The sequence below is a fragment of the Epinephelus moara genome, chromosome 9 (assembly GCF_006386435.1).
Source record: "Epinephelus moara isolate mb chromosome 9, YSFRI_EMoa_1.0, whole genome shotgun sequence".
Classification (NCBI taxonomy): Eukaryota; Metazoa; Chordata; class Actinopteri; order Perciformes; family Serranidae; genus Epinephelus; species Epinephelus moara.
Window position 1 is genome coordinate 9,394,479 of NC_065514.1, and position 21,938 is coordinate 9,416,416.

General features: G+C 42.1%; 1 protein-coding gene across 1 annotated transcript in view; it reads left to right on the top strand.

Annotated features, from left to right (window-relative positions):
• Positions 1-20,765, top strand: part of LOC126395590 (guanine nucleotide exchange factor VAV2-like) — a 256,273-nt gene extending 235,508 nt beyond the window's left edge. Inside the window, exons 10-23 of the mRNA XM_050053176.1 lie at positions 1,598-1,693; positions 8,406-8,474; positions 8,651-8,737; positions 12,338-12,426; positions 12,531-12,663; positions 13,053-13,067; positions 13,374-13,483; positions 13,665-13,766; positions 16,009-16,097; positions 17,364-17,377; positions 17,529-17,547; positions 18,223-18,350; positions 20,449-20,520; positions 20,700-20,765. Of these exons, the coding sequence (XP_049909133.1) occupies positions 1,598-1,693; positions 8,406-8,474; positions 8,651-8,737; positions 12,338-12,426; positions 12,531-12,663; positions 13,053-13,067; positions 13,374-13,483; positions 13,665-13,766; positions 16,009-16,097; positions 17,364-17,377; positions 17,529-17,547; positions 18,223-18,350; positions 20,449-20,520; positions 20,700-20,765 (1,089 nt within the window). The remainder of the gene's footprint in view (positions 1-1,597; positions 1,694-8,405; positions 8,475-8,650; positions 8,738-12,337; positions 12,427-12,530; positions 12,664-13,052; positions 13,068-13,373; positions 13,484-13,664; positions 13,767-16,008; positions 16,098-17,363; positions 17,378-17,528; positions 17,548-18,222; positions 18,351-20,448; positions 20,521-20,699) is intronic.
• The last annotated feature ends 1,173 nt before the right edge of the window (positions 20,766-21,938 follow it).

The following is a 21,938-nucleotide window of genomic DNA, read 5'->3' on the forward strand; positions in this document are numbered from 1 at the left end:
TAACCTAAACAGTATTCCCTTGCGAGTTTCTCCACGTTCCCAATTATGTTAGTCTGTCCCAATCTATGGCTGTGTGAAGTTTCTCTAACTCTCCTCGACTGTCTTTAACGACATGCACACGTCTAAGAAGACTCTCTCGTCTGTTGAGCTTGGAGTACAGGGAATCTCCCTTCCCCTTAACCTTGGGAGCGATAACAACAGAGCCTGCGAGGCACCCTTATCTGAGTAGCTGTACTCCACTGCCACAAGTGGGAGACGATAGATGAAGTGTGTTCATAACAAAGGTCAAGTAGGCCTTCTGCTGACCTGACTGTTACCCTAAGCATAACTATCATCCATTTTCTTTACTGACCAAGGCTAAAGGCTGTGACACAACAGAAGTCCTAAAGTTTATTTAACTGATGACAAAATGTGGACTATTTGTCAATAAAGATAGATGTCACTTTGGGCAGTGAAATTCCTGACAAAAGACAGCTACCTTCTAAAATAATGTCATCATACAAATTGACCAATGAAATACTACAAAATCTGACATCTCTTCCAAAATCATTACACAAGCATGAAAGTCAGATTTACTGTTGAATAAATGATGACACTGAATAACTAATGACTTAAATAAATTCATAAATGCTGCTCTAGATTTGCTGTGGTTACGCACAAATTGAGATGAAGTGATAAAGGCAAGTAATGTCATTTGCAAACATGCCCCCAGAGCTGTTTAATTCATAATATTCTGTTTCACTGAACATGATTCAACATCACCCTGTTTATATACTGCGGGCGGTGTGTGGTGTTCAGAGCGGTGGATTTATAGTGACGGCCTTTAAAAGGTCTTCTTAAATCTACTCGAGTTTTTACCAAGGAAAGAGTTTTATTACATTTATAACTTGATTCTGGGTCATTATCAGAGTCCTTTTCTTCTACTTTTATTATTCTCCGATCTCCTTTGCTTCTGGATCCTTTGTAAGAATCTGAACTGATTGTAGAAGCAGAGTAAGACGCTCCTGTAACAGCAGCTCATCAGCAGTTAGCATGTCCAGAGAACTGGCTCGTGGAGCTTTTGACAAAAAAATGAGGCGATTACAGCCCGATAAGTCGACACTGAATACGCTCTCTCAAAATAGAAGAGCTTTGTAATGAGGTGAAACAGCTTCTTACTGTCTTCTTACACAAAAACCTTGTTTGCAGAGAGTGATAAGCCGTCCCTGTTACTGCACAGTTATAGAAACTGAATAAAGAAACGCCTACACATGCCCACTGTGAGAGAGCCTTATAGGATACTACCAACAAAGACAGTTTCTTTTAGGCCAGTGCAGAGTTTATAGAAATGTATTCATTAATCAGAGGAATTTCCAAGTCAGCATGCAGGGTAATTGCGTCACAAATGGCTGGCGCAACCGGAGCTTTTGTTTCCCCCCGAAGAATAAACTGGCCTCGTTGTTGCTAATGGAATGCCCCGTGAATGTGTGGAAGCAATGCAACAAGACCCAATGAATTATTAAACAATGAATGAATGCTTGTTAGTAGGAAATGTGCAATGCGGCATTACGCAATGTGTAATAATAACCGCCCCGCTGCTTGTGTTGTTGCTCCGCAGGAATGTACTATGAAGGTGCAGGAAGGGAAGTTCAAGCTGCAGGATCTTCTGGTGGTTCCCATGCAGAGGGTGCTGAAGTATCACCTACTACTGAAGGTAGGAGGCGTCTCATGATGACTGCGAAAGTCCGTCTCTACAGCTCTTTGAATATCTGTGGTTAGATGTTCAAGCTTCAAGGCTCAGTATTGTCATTCAAACATGTTAGAAAACACGAGGGAACGAAATTGGTTACCCAGGTCCAGCAGAAACCTATGATAGATAATTAAATAACCTAAAAGCCTGTGATAAATTCAACACAGTTAAAAAAAAGTGAGTAATAGTGCATCAATAGCATCATGCAGTTGCAGCTGTACAAAGTGCAGAGGATACACTTTAAGCCAGAGTGTTCATAAGCCTCACAGCCTCTGGGAGGAAGCTACACCTCAGCCTCGTTGTTCGTGCTTTGAGGCTGCGCAGCCTTCTGCTCGAGGGGAGGGGGTGAACAGTTTGTGTGCCGAGTGGGTGGAGTGCTTCTGCACCTGCTCACATAAATGTCCTCCAAGGAAAAGAGGCTGCTGCTGGTTATCTTTTCAGCAAATTTAACCACTTGTTGCAGCGCCTTCCTTAGCCGCAGCAGTTCCAGTACCGAACAGTGATGGAGGATGTCAGTGAGCTCTCCACCACACTCTGGTAAAAGGAGGTCAGGACAGGGCTGAGGCCGGCCTGCTTCAGCCTCCTCAAAAAGTACAGGCGTTGGTGGATGTGTTGGAAGCCCACGTGAGGTCACTGGAGATGTACAGGCCCAGGTATTTGAAGTTGGACACCATCTCCACGGCTGCTCCTCCAAAGAAGAAGGGAGGGGGTGTGGCCTTTCCTCCTAAAGTCCAGAATCATCTCCTTAGTCTCCCCCACATTGATGCAGAGATTGCTTGCTCTTCAGTCCATGCTGGACATGTCTGAAAGATGACTGAAGCAGAAGGATGCAGGATGACTTGCGGCTCCACCTGCCTTTATCTTTGCTAAGGTGCTGAAATCGTCAATGAGTCCAAGCTAATAGAAGAGACTCCAACACACTTAGATCTGTGCTGTGTTTCACTTCATTTTTATCTGTCGGTCTATCAGACCCTCAACTGAGCATATATCACCGACTGACTGAAGCAGATATGGAAATTGCTATCTCACACTTTACTTTCCATCTTTTAAATATCAAGCACTCACCTCCCTTCAGGCTGGAAAGGTGGCTCTGAAAAGTTTGGAGCTAGTTTCTACATGTAGTCAGTTTTGATTTACAATAGTTAAGCACAATGTAGCTGAAGAAGCCTCAAAACATCCATAGAAACTGCCTCCATATAGCTCCGAAGTGCTGAAAATATATGGTCTCCAATAACGCAGATTCCTCCTTCTGTGTCCATTCAGGAAATGTAACATATGGAGATTTATTATCCATTGTTATTTGTTAGATCTAGACACAAACAGTCCTTGAATAGCAGGCCTGCTGTAAATAGCAGCATTGTGAGACTCATTGTGTGTTGAGATTTCGTCACAGAGATGATGACTCATTTCAGTTGTAATTCTGACTGTCTGTCCCTGTCAGTGAGCTTTGACTGGGGACAGCTCTTTCATCATTTTCCAGACTTTTAGCCTCGTCACATAAAACTGTGTTTGTGACCAGTCCAGCATTAATTTGGGCACTGACTCTTTTACCCTTTTGGAAACTGCTTCTGTGTGACTGCCTGTGCACTTGCTTTGATTCAGATTTGGTTTTCATTTATTGTGTTTATTATCATTTCCCCACCATCTGGTTCCAATATGTACGCTGAGACTATCTTTCTATTCTATTTTATCAAAAAATAGCAACCAAAGATAAGTTAATCAAAGCTGAAGTTTTATGCTTGGTGTTGCTCAATATTTCAGTGTTGCTGGTGGGTAGCTTGGCATTTAGATGTTTAAAGATTCATATGAGAGCTGGAGAGGCGTGCGTGGATTTTAAATAAGTGCAGCTGCCTGTGACTAAGCATGTTCCTAGTCGACCAATAGTCGTCATTTAGGGCCATTAGTCGACTAGTCGCCTGCATGTTTACGATATTAATTTAATTATTAAATGATATATTTTGGGCGGGGCAACACAATGGTTTGAGTTGAAGGTGTGAGAAAGAATAGTATCAGTAACATTGTTAACACTGTGCTACATTACAGAGAAATACAAAACCGTACTAATGAACCTTCATTAATATAGGCCTATATTTTATCTACAAGTGCACGTCACACACTGAGCGAGCCGCCTGTTAATGACGCTGTGGGCTAATGGGCATGTAGCTACTTCCATGTTTCAGATGATACGTCATGTTTGTAGTCGACCAATGAAGATGAGTTTACATATCACCTTGGGTTCGTCCTTCACCTTCTCAAAATGATCCCACACTTTGGATTTCCTGCCCGACATGTTATTAACTAGCCTGTGGAATAACCGCAGGTACCAGCCCTGGAAATTAGGGGCCGCACACATGCTGCCTCTTTAACCTCTTGGAAAACACAAGGCCGGCCTCTGGGCGCTACTCTTGTGCCTTTTCTGTTCCAGCTTTCAAGAGCGTGGCAGCAGGTTACATCTGAGGTTGCTAAGCAACCCTAACAAGCACCGTATAGCCTATTTACCTTGAATCCTTAGTGCAGAGCTGATCTTCTTCCAGGAGCTGTTTGTAAGTGTGTAGGCCTATTGTCCGTGGGACAGATGTAAAGCTCTGGGTAGCCCTGCACTAACATGATCAACTTTTCCATATTTATCAGACTGAATATTTACAGGAGAACGTGACTCCTGTCTGACTGCTGAGTGTGGCCTCTTCCTGTGTCTGTCCTTTCAAATTAAATCCCCACATGGTCCAGTCATATAGGTTTTGATTTATTTTGACAAGGCGCAGCTCCTTATAGAGTTTCACGTTTGTTTAAGCGACCAATGAAATCTTGCCAACTAATGACCTTTCTGGTCGGCTTACGTTTGGTCAACTATTAGGGGGCAGCCCTGCTTGAGACTGAATTGTAATTACATTATACAGTATAGAACACCATTTCTACAAACAGGTGACACATTTTGAAACATGTACTTTAGTGCTGTCATGAAAAACATTGTTGGTTGTTCCAGACACAAACACATCTGATTTAATGTGATAAGGTAAAATAATCAGTATACAGTTTATACAGTTTCTACTGTATATAAATATGTAATTTACCACAGCTGTAAGGTGCTGGGAAAACTTGGAAATGCCCCTTGAAAATGCTTGATAAGTGCTTGAATCTTTATTTGGAAATGGTGTAGGAACCCTGGTGTTAAGACTGATCAATAATGAGTCTTATATCATGTTTAAGGTTAATTTCCTTCCTTATGAATAATTTAATTTCATTCGGTTGTTCAATCATTTGGTGTATGTCTCATTTTAGAAGATTTTTAAAATGTTTTTAGTTAATTTAGTTTGCAAGTAGGCTGCTGTTTGTCCACTATCATTGCATTAAGTTGAGTGCTGAAATTATGAATCCGTTCATCACTTGGTTGATTGATAGAAAATGTATTCACAACAATTTTATTGACTAATTAATCATTTGAGTAATGTGTCCAATTAAAATGCAAAGCATTTGTAGGATTTCTGCTTCTCATTTCTTTAAGCTCATTTCATAATAAACATAATGCCTCTGGATTTTAGTTTTGAAAAATAAGTTACTGGAGCCAAAATCATTAACTCAACCCTGCACTGATGCCCTGTGCCTGAATATGCAAATGTATTTAAGCACATGAATGTCTGACCACTCACATCCCGGCCAGTATTTCTCCCTGGAGCTCTCCTCCTGGCATGTAAAACAAGCTGGCCACTGTAATATTCCCCATGATTAATTGACTTTGCATCTCAATTATGGATGAGCGTATGAGTTTATGATGCAGTGCGTAATGGACTTGGGTGGAGGCGAGTGTTTGCTTCAGGTGATTGCGGCGCTACACAGAGACCGCTGCGACTTCTCTATCAGTTTGAATGGAACCCCTGCAGGAGCCCCAGCAAGGCACTGAGGTCAAATCAACCGAAAACTAATCCGATTAAATGCACCCCATTTCACTGCCTCCAACAGCTTTGCAGTAAACACCGCTGTATGCTGTGGCCTTGGGGGCATGTCAGACTGACAGGTCCTGTTTTTGTGTGTCCATTCATGCCTAAGGGCACATCTTCAGTTGATGGTGTACAGATATCACCACAGTGGCATTTCTCTATTTGATCATGGTGCCAACGCTCGCCTCTCTTCATCTTTTATGTACCATAGCTGCACTATGTAAGAGAATTCAGCACAGTCATCTCAGAAGTAATTCTGCTCAAGCAGGGTTTGTATATTTGATGAATTTGCAGCGTTTTTATGAACCCATGTGATCACATATTTTATCTGAAGCTGGGTTTATGGGCTGTACAGCAGCATGTGGTCACAGGCTGGTCCCGCTTGTGCAAAAGTAACAGAGCATAGTATTAAAAAGATCTGCTCATTCAGCAGGTAATTAAGGTAAAATGTGGGCCAGTAGCTGGACTTTCCCCTTGGTTGTGCTGGTGCTGCTGCTGCTGGGACACCAGTGAGGGATAACGTCCTTGTTGCTGCACTAATGTCTGACACTGGTTATTTAGAGTGGCTGCACATTGGGGCCTGGAACTGGGGGATGGTATCCAAAGTGTTACACCCTCTGGTGACGCTAACTGCTAGCAGGTGAAAGAGTGAGCAGTGAGGAGAACTAGAGTGCAGGAGACTAGAGCTACTCCAAGGCAGACATTTAGATTTGTTATTGGAAGGAAAGCACATCTGTCCTTTATCTGCTTTGACAAGTCAAATCTGCCTTTTGATAGGTCTATAGTATATTCCATACTGGTAAAAATGGGAAAACATCACAGTAAAGAAAATGAGTGAAAAAAAAAAGCCAGTTAAATTATGGACGCTGCATTCTGTTGTCATAAACATAAACTTATGAGCCAAACAACAAAGTGCAGCACTTGTCTTTAGATTTGGATTCAAATATAAGTTAAAAAAGTGACGCATTCATGCACAGCTCTGCCAAGATGTCCTCTGTAGTCAGATATATTCTATCCTCCTGAGACCCTGTGTCCTCATATGAGAACATCACATTTTGGGTTACTTGACCTTATACTTCATTCTGCTTAACTCAGACCTGCTGTCCTCGCTCGTGGACACTTTTTGTGCCATCTAGTGGTAGAAAGAGCACAATTCACTAATCCATGTAAAAACAAGATGGCTGCCAGCTCTGCCAAGTCAATCTGCAGACTAGCCCCAAAACCTGATCAGATTTGATGGTTGAAACTTGTTTATTTATGATCAGTAACATTTGTAGTTTGATATGGCAACAAATTCCACCAATTGTAACAACGGTAACAAGATTAGAAAGTACTCGTTTGAAGACATAAGGAATTTATCATCAGCTCATTTGAGGACATTGGGACTTTATTATTGTCTCGTTGAGACGAAAGCATACCCGACCCAAGACAGTTATAACCCGAGCCTGCCCCAACCCAGACATACTTTCTGATTTTTAAGTCAGAACCCGTCCTGAGCCCCACGCTGTTTATTACCTGACATATTCATTGTCATCATGGTTACAGCTTGTCTGTTTACCATGACACACATGGACAGTGTGTAAATGACCGTCAAAAGGCTGCTGTTATGCGCAGTCAAACATGCCGCACACACAGCAGCACAGCACAGTACTGTACACACACTCAATTGGAGTGGAGCCTGTGTTGCATTCAGGCGTTGTCACATAAATAACAAATTCCAGCACTTGAATAGGCCATAGCACAACACAGCAGCATGTCAAGGGGGCCGACCCATTGAGTTCTGACGAGTCCCGTCGGGCTCAGGTTGGGTATCCACACTCTGATTAAGACTTTATTATCGTCATGTTTGAGAATATAGGGACTTTATTACTGATGAAAATGTTTCGTTTTTTATACTTGTCAGGCCCTGCTGATCCCAAATAGCTAGGAGGATTTAAAAATGTGACAAAAGTTCGGGTCTCAGGAGGATATATAGATAGATATATATATATATATATATATATATATATCCACCATTCTTAGTACTGAATATGCGTCATGAAAGTTAGCTCCTTCTGTTAGCTTATAACTTTGTTTATATTGTTTATCAGTCTTGTGCAACATACAAGACAAAACAAGAGATTTTTTCCTCACAAAGTACAGTAGTTTACATATAGCTTTAAGGACGCTGCTAATTGGATGTGCCAACTGGTTAGACAGCTGGCACAACTTAATTTGTTTTTGTAAAACTATAAAAGATTTTATAAGATTTCTTTTCTCACTGAGCACCCTGTATGTCACCGTGGCTCTACAGCATTCTATAAACCACCCCAATAAACCAGTGAAGGAGGCCGACAGTCAAAAATCAAAATGATGTAACATATTTGTTATTGATTGGCTACTGTACGAGGAGGACAACATGATTTGTAGCGGACAACATATGTACTGTTACCTTGTTACCATAAGGAACAGTCAGACCTGGAGGCTAGTTCGCCATCTCTCCATCTTTCTTTTATTTTTATGTATGCTGCTGTCGATGGCGCTCGGATGCAATTTATTCTCAGCCACATCAGTGTCACATCTGTAATCACAGTAAAGAGCAGCTATACATCCCTCACAGCGAATCCCTCTCATTACTGTAGGATTCACTGTTTGCATCATTTGTTTCAGTAAAAGTTTGTTGTTTGTCTAGAGTTGTTTTTTTTTTTCTTTTATTAGTTTTTTTTTTTTTACAGAATAACAATACTAATTTTCCTCCACAGGAACTTTTGAGTCACTCAGCGGACCGACCAGAGAGACAACAACTCAAGGAGGCTCTGGAGGCTATGCAGGTCTGTGTGCTTTAAGAAATATTACATAATAACTCCGCAGTGCTCCGAGCCAAAGCTGTATAAATTGTTTCTTACAGCTACTGTGGCTCAAAGGACTATACGTCTACAGTGATATGACAGATGTCAGAAAGATTTTATGTTAAAAGGGTAAAATAATGTTTGCCTTGCTCTCGCAGGACCTGGCCATGTACATCAATGAAGTCAAGAGGGACAATGAGACGCTGAAGAAAATCAGTGAATTCCAAAGTTCAATAGAAAATCTTGTAAGTACTGTGAAGTCCTCTGTCACTGCTTTTTCCATGCAGAGGAGATATTTTCTTGATTGATTCATGTAAGGATCTTGAAAACGTGTTTTGTTAATCAGCTTCTAACTTTAGGTGATGGGATCCCACATGAATATCTTTTATCTGCATTTATAGTTGTATCTGTGCTGTTTTACCTGGTTTGATGTGGGAGGGGTTAGTAAAAGGTAAAGTCAGGTATTCCCATGTACTATTTTAACAATAGTAGAATCAGACTCCAATAACAGTTGCTCATGTTGCCGTGCAGACCCACTGTCAATCATATCTAAACAAACCACACCCACAGAGTCCTGATTAAGCAAATTAGCTGAGATGAGATGAGACTAAAGAACAGCAGTCCTGCGTGACCAGCCTCCCTTACTTTGGAGTCTGGGGACATTCGTCTTTCGTTTTTTAATAGAAATGGGTGGGGATATCCAGACCACCTGACGGCGTTGCCATAGGTACGGCACGTGTGTTACATGTAACAGAGACGTTGCAGCTCTGCAATATAGCTGAATCAAATGAAATCATATCCATTTTAATCTCCTCTTGCGATGCATTGAACACTTCCTTTTCTGTTGTACTACATACAACAATTTGGGGAACAGCAATTCCGGTGCTGGCGGGTGTAAGGCAGAGCTAATCAGCCGTTGGTCGAGGAAGTACGGAAGTACACGGATTTGGATCCAATCACATCACAGCTGCTGGGAGCCAGTGCTAGTTCTATTACAACTTTCCTATGGGAACGTCCAAAGACGACTGAGTCAGCCAGCGTGCTGACAGCATCGGCGTCTGTGTAAGAGACTGAGAAATTTGTTATTTTTCTCGAGGTGGCAAGAACAAGAACAAAGTTCTTTCTGGCCAGGACATTTCATACTTCACGAGAAACTCAGGTGCAGAACTCCTGGGCTTCTCTTTGGGCTTTTATGCTTTTTTTCAATAGGACAGTGTGAAAGGGGGAGGGAGAGAGGGGAAGGCATGCAGCTAAGAGCCGCAGGTTGGAATCAAGCCTGCGGCTGCTGGGCAAGGGCATTACCTTTGTACATGGGACGCCTGCTATACCTGTGGAGCTACTGGGCACCCCTCTCTTGCAGTATACTATACGCTAGATAAAAAACTACAGCCATCACCTGGTTAGGTTAGAACAAAGACTGGTCTGTTTTTGCATTCCATTACCCATACTACCATACTATATAGTATGCCAGAAAAAGATTCAGTATGTCCCAATACAAAGTGTGTCGAATGCAGTATGCCAAAAATACCAGGATGTTCTACTACATCCAGTCCGATTTTGCAGTATGCAAGCCAGCATGTTTTCTGGCTCTTCTGACCCACAATCCTCTGCACAGTGGACGATGCATCACATCGACTGAGTCGCAAACAGAAGACAGCTTGACTGCTTATTGACACAGCTGTTTGGCAGCTGATTGACAGCTGTCAGTAGTCGCAATGACGAATGATAACACATTCAAGTGACTGAAACCAGTCGAATAGAATAAAAGGAATATTAACTGTTTAAATAACAATGACAGAGAAATGTATAACCTGTGTAATTTTACCATCGTGAATATAATATGTTAGAATCTACAGTGTATGCAGTCATTACTTACTGCAGCAGACCTCTGTGTCTGGTGAGCTCTGTGAATGATGTTTTGTTTTATCTCCATGGTAACAGATATATGAGTAAAAGGGGCAAAGTTCAGGGTGTAATGTTATGAGTCAGTAGTATGTCCCAATTGTGTGCATTCCAAGTAAAAGTATGCCATTCAAAATGCACCGTGTTCCTCAAATAGAGTGATGGAGTACACCTATGGGTAGTAGACTTTACATGAGACAGGTGATACCTGTTTGACAAAGATATTTAAAATTAGGTACGTAATTGAAAAAAGTTTGAGATCCGCTGTGTTGAGAGGTAGAAAAATCCGCCAACTATCACCTCTACATTAACACTAACTAATTAACACATTTTATCTTGCTTGTTTAAAACTAGCACCGTTAAATTAACCAATTAGCACGTTATATCTTGTTCGTTTAACCTGTTAACAAGTTGCGGTGTAATGAGTTATCATATGCCTGACTACTTTTTGGCCAGGTGCAGTAACATCCCAGGGGGCCCGTCATCACCTTTACCTGCTTCCATTCCATCCTTAATGCTCAGCTAAGCAGCTGCTGGCTGTAGCGTCATATTTAACAGACAGATATGAGAGTGGTATCACTTTCTCATCTTTCCCCAAAATGTCAACCCAATACCCTAATGGGTAACACTTTACTTGAAGGTATCTACATAAGGGTGACATGACACTGTCATGAACTAGTCATAAGAATTATGTGCATTTCATAAACATTTATGACTGCTGTCACTAAGTGTCATTTGGTTTTTGTAATGACCAGTTGACATTGTTTGGGTTGTCTTGATTATGACAACTTGACATTAATCAAAGTGACATTACCAGAAGTTGTCTTTGTCATTATGTCAACTTGTTATTAACACAAAAAGAGGTGTATTTCTTGTTAATGTCAACTTGACATGACAAAGACATCTTCTGATTAATGTCAAGTTGTCACAATCAAGACAACCCAAACAATGTCAACTTGTCATTACAAAAACTGAATGACACTTAATGATAGCCGTCATAAATGTTTATGACATGTACATAATGTTCATGACAGGTCCGTGACCGTGTCATGTCATAGTTATGACAGTGTCATGTCACTCTTATGTAGATACCTTCAAGTATAGTGTTACCCTTTAGGGTTACAGTACAAGATAAAATTTGAAACCACATTTTAAGGTGCTTCTAACTTTCTCTTTTTGGATTAGGGATCATCTTAGGCATGGGCACCTGCCAGCAGTGAAGTTTAACTCCATCACTTACTTTTCAGTAAATAAAATAAAACAATAAATGTTTTGTTAACCTTGTGTATCATTTATAATCCAATGTTCCGGCTCCTATTGTCATTTATAATGCCACATCTGACATACTTGCAGAAGTCATTTTTTATGTATCAAAAGTAATACACCGGCACTAATGTTATCACCATCCTGGAATTCAAAGTTTGTCAGTGTGATTAGTCACTGAGCATCACAGAGCAGCAACCCATTCTCGAAAATGTCCACAATTTCTTTTCTCTGCTAAGTACGCTGGCATCATCGTGCCTCCGCCTGTCATGATCCTCCACTATTATAATGTCCCCAATAAATCATTTAGTCTTTCAGAACACGAACAAGAGAAGTTATGTCGATCCAGACTGATGTTCGTTTCTCATAATATTTCAAACTGCACTGTCTCATTTTCTTTTTCTTTGCCCGTCACCTCCTTTCCTCTTCCCTTGGAGATGCAAATAGTCACTGGGCTCATTCTGGGCTTGTACACGTGCCATAGATGCAGTAAACAACCAGAAGTTTGGATTAGGAGAAGTCACTGAAGAGGAGCTGAATAGTTTCCAAGCTGTATCATCCATTATATATCTATTTGGACTCTGAAATTCAAGTGTGGATAAATTATTTATGGCTTCCCATTAAATTTAGAAGTCATAGTATGCAGTGGATTGACATCCTGTGTGTTCTTGTGACCTAAGCAGCAGGTGAAACTGGAGGAGTACGGTAGGCCAAAGATAGACGGAGAGCTGAAGGTGTGCTCCATCGTCAACCGAACGAAACAGGACCGGTGAGTCCGAACTTTCCAACTGAACTACCCAAAGCATATTAGAAATAAAGTAACCCAATGCTAACAGTGACGTGTTCTCACAATGCATGTGTGTATGTCTTCAGGTATATATTCCTGTTTGATAAAGTGGTGATTGTCTGCAAGAGGAAAGGCTATAGCTATGAGCTCAAAGAGATTATAGAACTGCAGTCGTACAAAATGTCCGACGACCCCATGAACAACAGAGACATGAAAAAGGTAAGCTCCATCCGTTGAGTTTGAGAAAGGCTCACAGCAGAGCAGGTCGTGAAGGCAGCCTTGCTCTAGTGCAGGTGATGAAACATCCTGTGTAATCATTAGAAATGTCGCCCTTGAGCCAAAGGACCTTGTTGATGGTAATTGCAGATATGGAATTTATGAGTAATGCATTGAAGTGTCAGATATGCATTATGCTCGCCCATGCTTGAAAAACCATGTAAATGCAATGAAGGTCATTTAGGATTCATGAAACCGTACTGCAGTGCACTGCAAATCTAACATAGCTTTTTTTTTTGTTTGTTTTTGGATTTGAATCTGCATGTGTCTCTCCATGTTTGCATGTGTAACTGGGTCTTTCTCTGGTGTCTTTCTTTTTGCATGCTTACCAGTCAAGTGGAAAAATGGTAAGCTCAAGTGACCCCTTTATTTAACTCATCTTCTCATAGTGGCCTATTTTTGGCAGTGGTGTTTTTTGGGTGTCATGCCGTGATTGCACGTGCAGCCGTGGGCTCTGTGACCGGTTCTCTGATGCATCGCTAAAGCATGTGGAGCATCTTTTAGTGCTCGATTAAAAGTGATCATATTAACAGTATGCTTTTGTACATGTTTGTGTGAAAACGCAGGAATCATGAGCTTCTTTGCTTCTTTCTTTGTCATTGCCATCGATACATGTTTCTGCCATCTGTTCCTCACTCACTTTTTCTCTCCAGTGGTCGTACGGCTTTTACCTGATCCACCTGCAAGGCAAGCAGGGCTTCCAGTTCTTTTGTAAAACTGAGGAGACAAAGAGGAAGTGGATGGAGCAGTTTGAAATGGCCATGTGAGTATGACGACATGGTAGTTTTCCTGGAAATTCACTCGAGAAACCGTCTTAAGATTAAATAACCAGATGGGAACGTCTGTTTTTGGCAAATACAGTGAATCAAACAGCTACTTCCTCACAAAACCAAACTGTCTCGTCCAATCGGCTCATCTCATTCATTATCACTCTTTACTTCCAGGTCCAACATCAAGCCAGAAAGAGCCACAGCCAATCAGCATAACTTCCAAATGCACACATTTGATAAGGACACCAACTGTCGAGCCTGCAAGATGCTCCTGAGGTAAAAGCCCTGATAACTCCGGCGCTGATGTGCATAACAGCACATTCATATTCTGCGATGAATAATGAATGCATTTTGTTCCAGACTTTCCAAGGACTATCCAACAATATTCAGCAGTTACAGAGATATCTTATTCACTGTTATCTCTACAATACGGGCAGGCGCTTTTATACGGACCCATTGTGTGGAAAGATATTTTATCCACTCTGACACACGTTATGTAACATTTATACAAAGATACTGTTTAGGCGTGATTTATGCAGTGGTGAAAGAAGCAGTCAGACAAATGAGCCGAAGAGTTGTAATACCACAGTGTAAAAATAATCCTTTACAAGAACTCTGCAAAGTTTGTATTAACTACAGGTGTTACATAAATGGAAAATACGGAGCGTTTGTGCTCCACTATGTCACAGGTGTCCTTGAATCATGGCTACACCTGGATCGTGGTTATGCTGCTGTTATGGTCCTGCCTGATGCTGACCACTACTGCTGACATAAATAGACTGTCTGCTTATCCTGTTAGGGGTCGCAGGGGGGCTGGAGCCTATCCCAGCTGACACTGGGTGAGAGGCAGGGTACACCCTGGACAGGTCAGCAGACTATCACAGGGCTGACACATAGAGACAAACAACCATTCACACTCACAATTTAGAGTCACCAATTAACCTGCATGTCTTTGGACAGTGGGAGGAAGCCGGAGTACCCGGAGAAAACCCATGCTCTCTTTATATATCATTTTGTCATATGGATTACTGTAATTTTATCATGTTGATCTGTTCTGAACACACAACATTAATTGCACATCTGTCTGTCCTGGAAGAGGGAGTCTTCCACAGTTGATTTTCGTGAGGTTTTTACCATTTATTTTCCCAGTTAAAGGACGGGAGGACAGAGGGATGTCGTATGCTGTGTTTCCCTGTGAATTGTGGTGGAGTTGAAGTATAAAGTAGCAGGGTTGCTGGTTCGAACCCTCCTTGGCACCCTCCATGCCAAGCTTGCATGCTCTCCCCGTGTCAGTGTGGGTTTTCTCCAGCTTCCTCCCACAGTCCAAAGACATGCAGGTTAATTGGTGACTCTAAATTGTCCGTAGGTGTGAATGTGAGTGTGAATGGCTGTCCATCCCTATGTATCAGTCCTGTGATAGTCTGGTGACCTTTCCAGGGTGAACCCTGCCTCTTGCCCAATGTCAGCTGGGATAGGCTCCAGCCCTCCTGCGACCCCTAACAGGATAAGCGGTTATGTAGAATGAATAAAGGATATTAAGCCAGGAAGGTCCCATTGGGGAAGTCTGGTCTCGGTAATAGAAACTTAAACCCACCACTGCTGTTATGCAACATTACTGTAATGCTGCACACTGTTAATGAATGTAGTATTAAATGCAACACTAATAAAAGTAGTGTCAAACTTAAAACATGTCTCAAGAGTAAAGAACAAAGTAGTGAAGAACTGAAGCATTAAACTGAAGGGAAATCCAACCACATTTGATGAGCAACAAACAAACAAACCGACTCAAATCATAGAGGGAATATGTTGTTGGCTAATGTAACTGCTCATTAGTGTAAAAGCAATCTTTGGAAAAGTATAAGTGTGACTGAGGCTGACAGGTGATATTTTTAAACATTCCCCTTCCCTGCTACACCCACTGCGTCCCTGAGCACACCTCCTCCCATGTGAGAGTGCTGCTCGACTGCAGTGGGGACAACCCATGTCACTGAATCACCACTTTGACCTCTATTACAGTCAGCCGGCTAAACTCCGCTCTGCGTATTGACCCACAAATTTCATGGCTTGGCTGACCTAAATTCACAGAGCCAGTGGAAGCAGGGACCGGCGTTCTCACTCCCTGCTAGATGCTAATTACTGCTGCAGCCCCAGCGGATCCCGACGTGATTTATGGCACTTACTATTCAACATGGCAGTGTGCAATGCATGCAGTGTTACAGTATCCCTAACAGATACAGTGCTGCTCTTAAATGGAGCGAGTCGATTTTGTGATTCTTAAAGGATCACAGAGTGGAAACGATGGCGCATGTGTGACCGCGTTCACAGGCTTATAGCAGCGAGCAGCAGCTCCCCTTGTGTGTTGTACTTACAACAAGTTAATTTGTGTCTCAGACACTTCCTGTTTGCATTACTGATGTGTGTGTGTGTGTGTGTGTGTGTGTGTGTGTGTGTGTGTGTGTGTGTGTGTGTGTGTGTGTCTGTGTGTGTGTGTGTGTGTGTGTGTGTGTCTGTCCTCTAGGGGCATCTTCTATCAGGGCTATTTCTGCTCTCGCTGTGGAACAGGAGCACACAAAGAGTGTCTGGAAGTCATCACCATCTGTAAAATCAGTAGGTGTCTCCTCTAATATTCCAGCTTTACTTTAATAGGGTCGATATCAGGGCAGAGCAATGTTTGGATTAAATCATTGATCAACCTTATGTGACAGACATCATTGATTGTTATGACAGCATGTTGTGAAGGTGATTATTTTTGTTGATGTTTTTACCAAATTAATAATGATTTGTGAAACTTGATTCTGTCACAAGTGTAACCCCACTGTCACTTGACTGTGTCCTGCTACTAGGCTACTTTATCCAGCAGGAAAATGGGGGATGGGTCCTCTGGAGGTCCTGTGGGAGGGTGGGACTGTTTCATTGTGTTGCTGGGTTTGGTAACAAAGTGGAAACTTGGGAGTCAGGAGGAATTACCTGACCTTCATTATAAAGGCTCAGCTTTGTAACCATAGAATCAGAATCAGAATCAGACTTAGAAATACTTAATTGGTCCCTGAGGGGAAATTTTGATTTGTTACAGTTGCTCTGATGTAAAGAATAGAGATTTATAAGAAGTGAGAGTAGGAGTGTGAAACTATGAAGCAATAAAATAAAAAAGAAGTGAAATGTGCATTTTACTACCGTGTTTAACACTAGTACATAAGATATAAAAATTAAAATAAAATGTATATATCTAGTACATAAGATATAAAAATTAAAATAAAATGTATATATCATCACTGTGCTGAGGCTGCAAGTGTGAAAATTTAACTGCAATATATAAGCATCAGTCTGCGTGGATTTCTGTTTTGAAGCCTCAAATTTGGCGTTTAGGCCATCACTGTGTTTGATTTTTGGAGTCAGAAGTGAGAAGTGGATGAGAGCAGGTAGCTAACTCTAAGGCTACCTAATAGCCTGCTTAGCATGGGACATTTACAGCTATGGCTAACTGTGATGTGTGGCATTGTTAATATTCACTAGCAGAAACTCAAACTTAAAACCATCAAAACAAAATGTAACATTACTTCCAAAAAAAGCTGAACATCTGATTTCTTAAAGCTGGTGCCAGGCACTGGGGAAAGTATTTGTGCATGTGTATTCCTGTAGACTTTGGCTCCTTCTGCTTTACCCATGTCAGCTCTACAGGGCAACACTTTACTCAGCATGAAGCTAAAATACAGTCAAACAAGCACAGTCGCCTTTTTGTTTGTCATAGCGCCCTGACACATGTGAGAATCATTATAATTTAATGGTTAGTTAAGCTCATGTGTGATCAATAATGGTTACCAGATCATTGTCAACCCTCCCTGACTGTCACTGTTTTCTTTTGTCTTGTTTCAGATCCTCATGACTTGGTGAGTAGATCCTCTGTTTGTCAGCATACTGTAGCAATATTATCATCCTCTGATCACCATTTGCACTCACACAGATGTTTTTATCATTAAATCATACAAGACTTTTGTTTGTGATAGTATCAATAATCAAGTATCTGTTTCTCTTTCATAGGAACCTGGAATATCATCAGGTAAGATCACTTCCTGTCACCTAAACACGATAGAAAACATTTTCATGTGAAGCTGGGTATTCTGTCAGCTGTCATGTTACAAGTTTGTTATGGACACAGCTGTTACCGAGCAGCACAGCTCTCTTCTGCCATCTAGTGGACAGATCAGCTACACATGAACCACAACAACATTGTAAACCATGAGTGGGTGGCATTGCACAGATATGTATGTATATAAACATTGTGCTTTGGATGTTACTTGAAATTCAAAAACCCGAAGACCTCAGAGATAAGAGGGATCATAGTTCTACAGTATCTTGAAATAATCAGTACACAGTGGTCAGTGCAGAGGGGATGAGATACAGTTTGAATTCCTTTGTAATTTCTGGCATGTTTGCCTCATGAGATACTTCAAAGTGGACAGAGGAAGGGACACCATGCAGCAGAGATGCTGAACCTGATCTGAACCCAGGATGTTGTGGTTGTATTGTGTGTATCTTAGATCACTGCATCACTCAGATTTCTATGCAAAAACAGGCCTGCCTTTATCAGCCTCAATCACTATGTGAAACCTAAGAGGGAAGTGCAAACCACAGTGAGCAGCACGCAAAGCTCTTTGATCCCGTGTAGACAGCCAGTTGCCCCCACTCACCTCCACAGTATTGATACTCACTGTAAACATTTAACTGTCTCCAGGTCCCAAGATGGTGGCAGTGAGGAACTACCATGGCACACCGGCACCTCCAGGGAAGACACCGCTCTGTTTTCAAACTGGGGATTTTATTGAGCTGCTGAAGGGTGATCCTGACACCTCATGGTGGGAGGTACAGCAGTCACTTACATCTGTCTGAAACCAGGGCTGCCCCGGACTAAGAGTTTTCCTAGTCAACCAATAGTTGTCATTTAGGGCCATTAGTCGACTGGTCGCCTGCATGTTTACGATATTAGTTTAATTATTAAATGATCCCACACTTTGGATTTCCTGCCCGTCATGTTATTAACTAGCCTGTGGAATAACCACAGGTACCAGCCCTGGAAATGAACCTGACTCCTGTCTGACTGCTGAGCGTGGACACTTCCTGTGTCTGTCCTTTCAAATTAAATTCCCACATGGTCCAGTCATATAGGTTTTGATTTATATTGACAAGGCGCAGCTCCTAATAGAGTATCAAGTGTGTTTTTGTTTTTGTTTTTCCTGCGACTAAGTGACCGATGAAATCTTGCTGACTAATGAACTTTCTGGTCGACTCATGTTTGGCATTGATTTGAAATGAATCAATGACTATTAAGTTAAAGTGCTTTAAAGAGTATTTATTGCCTCTGGCTCCGATCAGCATTGATAGAAACACAACACCTGGATGAACACACTACGCACCACCACAAAATACCATCTGTCTCTGCCTGAGGAGCACTCAAACATCAACGCCAAAAAATATTCTACAATCTGGCTTCCTTATCACCATTTACATCACCAATTTCCCTTGTCCAAAATGTTTGTAAGCATGGGCCAATGTTTCTCCCATCAAGTCTGTTATTATAGATCACAACTTTTCTGTGGGAAGTGGCGTATGCCTCTTTCAGGCCTCATTTTGTGTGTACGCAATGTTTAGAAACGAGAGCCCTGGTCTGCTGGTGATAAGAATACTTTTTAAAAAACCTGCATTCACACGCTAATTTGGGTGGTCACCTGGGAGACGTTTTCGACGACCTCTGAAAATAGTATTTCGGTGATAAAACTTAACATATTTTCAACCAGAATGTAAATGTTTAAATTTGAATACCTAAGGAGTACTGCTGGGATGCTTGGGGGGAAAAAAAGTAAAAATAATGGACCTGCCCTTTAAGACAATACATTTCAATCAGGAGAGACTCGCTCTGAGAGAAAAGAATATTTATTCACATGTGCACATAAGTATGAGAAATGTGAAAAGCCTTAGGCGATTAGACCCCAATGCGATGTCATCTATTCCGGAAGGGTGGTAATGACAAAGCAGATTAGGGATCTGCCCCATGGAGTCTAGACGCTGGTGGTGGTGGTGATGAGATGAGATGAAGAGGGAGCTGAGGATCTTGATGTAAGGAGTGGGCTTTTGATGAGCTCTGGATCAGGTGACTGGAGGTGAACAGGATGGAGGAGGGCACGATGATTCCATCTGATTGTGATATTGAGTAGAAATGAAAAAAAAAAACCTCTCAGCAAACTGTGCTCACTTGGGCACCAGCTTACTTATCCATGGAAGTTCATTTTTATTCAAGTCGTGCCGCCTTCTGACACCTGTCCACACTCTAAATACTAATATTAGCAGACACTACTGAGACAGTGAAGTCAAGTCAAGTCATCCTTCAGATTTCTTAGAGCAAGACCTCAATACATCTTTACCTTAAATCCTAAGTTGAACATCAGTGAAGCTGCAGACCTGGAGGATCTTCTCCAGTAAATTAGGCTGGCTGACAGGAGCTGTAACACTGCTGGCTCTGGGCACTTTTGACACTCCTACTGAATCACAGAGTCTTATACAATTCACCAGGCGAGCTTTTCCCAAAGTGTCTCTGGGCAACTCTCTGAAGCCATTAATTTAAACTCACCTATGAGGTTATCTCTCCACAGCATGACAGTTTAATCTCTCCATGCTATATCAATGGGTGTGTTGAGCCTAAAATCAATTGCTTCAGGTAGCAGACAGTGAGGGCGTTTCAACTTCTGTCTGACGCTGATGGGTGAACCTGACAGATGGGTTCATTTCATTGTGGCTGCAACACCTGGCATCATTGTATAATGTGATGTGTAGTGGATGTGATGTGTAGTGAGTATGAGTCAGTAGACCTTCTGTATGAGAATCTTTTAATGCATTTGTTTGCCTTTTCACTGCCTCAGTATTTGAAGTGTAATACAAATAAACTTTCTTTGTCTTTTTCTCGCAGGGAAAGCTGATACAAACACAAAAGAGCGGCTTCTTTCCCAGTTCATGTGTAAAACCATGTTTGGACCCAAAGGTAAGTCAGTCGTATACACGTACAATAGGTATACAAGTGAAGAGAATCTTCAGTGTGTGATTTCTGAGGGCCTTCCTTTAACTACCTGTGTGGGACAAACATATAAATAATCTACTTCTGCTCCATGTTTTTTTCTGTTTGTAAGTTATTTAATGTGCGGTTGTTTTTATTTGTTACAGCCCTTCCAGTCGTTATCAAGCCGGCAGTCCTCGAGAGAATCAGACTACTATGGATATCCTTGGTAAAACCCTTAATTTCTGAAGATTGTTGATTTATGATTAGTTCATCCTCATGTACACAATATACTGCCATTAACCTGAGGTCACTATCCTTTAATTAATGCAGATACATACTGCTCAAAAATAAGGGAACACTTAAATCACACCTCAGATCTTGATGAATATAATTCATGTTGAAAAGCTTTACTGATGTTCATTATATAATGTATTGAGAGCAAAATTACGTAACAACGGTCAATGGAAACCAAAATCAGCAACCCACTGAGGGCTGGATTCAAAGTCACACTACAAATCAAAGTGAAAATATAAAAATGATCCCAACATGTCTATATGCACTCCTGACAATGTCTGGGCATGCTCCTGATGAGTTGGTGGATGGTCCTGGGGATCTCCTCACAGACCTAGATCATGGCATCAGTGAGCTCCTGGACAGTCTGTGGTGGCACTTGGCAGCATCGGATGCACCCATACATAAGGTCCCTTAGGTTGTCAGTTATATTTAGGTCAGGGGAACGAGAGGGCCAGTCAATGGCATCAATGCCTTCGTCATCCAGGAACTGCCTACACACTGTGGCCACAGAGTGCACCAGGAGGAACCCAGGGCCCACTGTACCAGGAAGAACCCAGAGCCCACTGCACCAGGAGGAGCCCAGGGCCCACTGCACCAGGAAGAACCCAGAGCCCACTGCACCAGGAGGAACCCAGGGCCCACTGCACCAGGAAGAACCCATGGTCCGCCGCACCAGGAGGAACCCAGGGCCCACTGTACCAGGAAGAACCCAGAGCCCACTGCACCAGGAGGAGCCCAGGGCCCACTGCACCAGGTGGAACCCAGAGCCCACTGCACCAGGAGGAACCCAGGGCCCACCGCACCAGGAAGAACCCATGGCTTCATCATACATCACTGACCCATTGCCAAACTGGTCATGCTGGATGATGTTACAGGCAGCATGACGTTCACCATGGCGTCTCCAGAGTCTTTCATGTCTGTCACATGTGCTCGGTGTGAACCTGCTCTCATCTGTGAAGAGAACGGGGCACCAGTGGCAGACCTGTCAATTTTGGTGTTGTCTGGTAAATGTAAATAGAGCTGCACGGTGCTGGCCTGTGAATACAGGTTCCACTAGAGGACGCCAGGCCCTCATGCCACCCTCATGGAGTCTGTTTCTGACAGTTGGG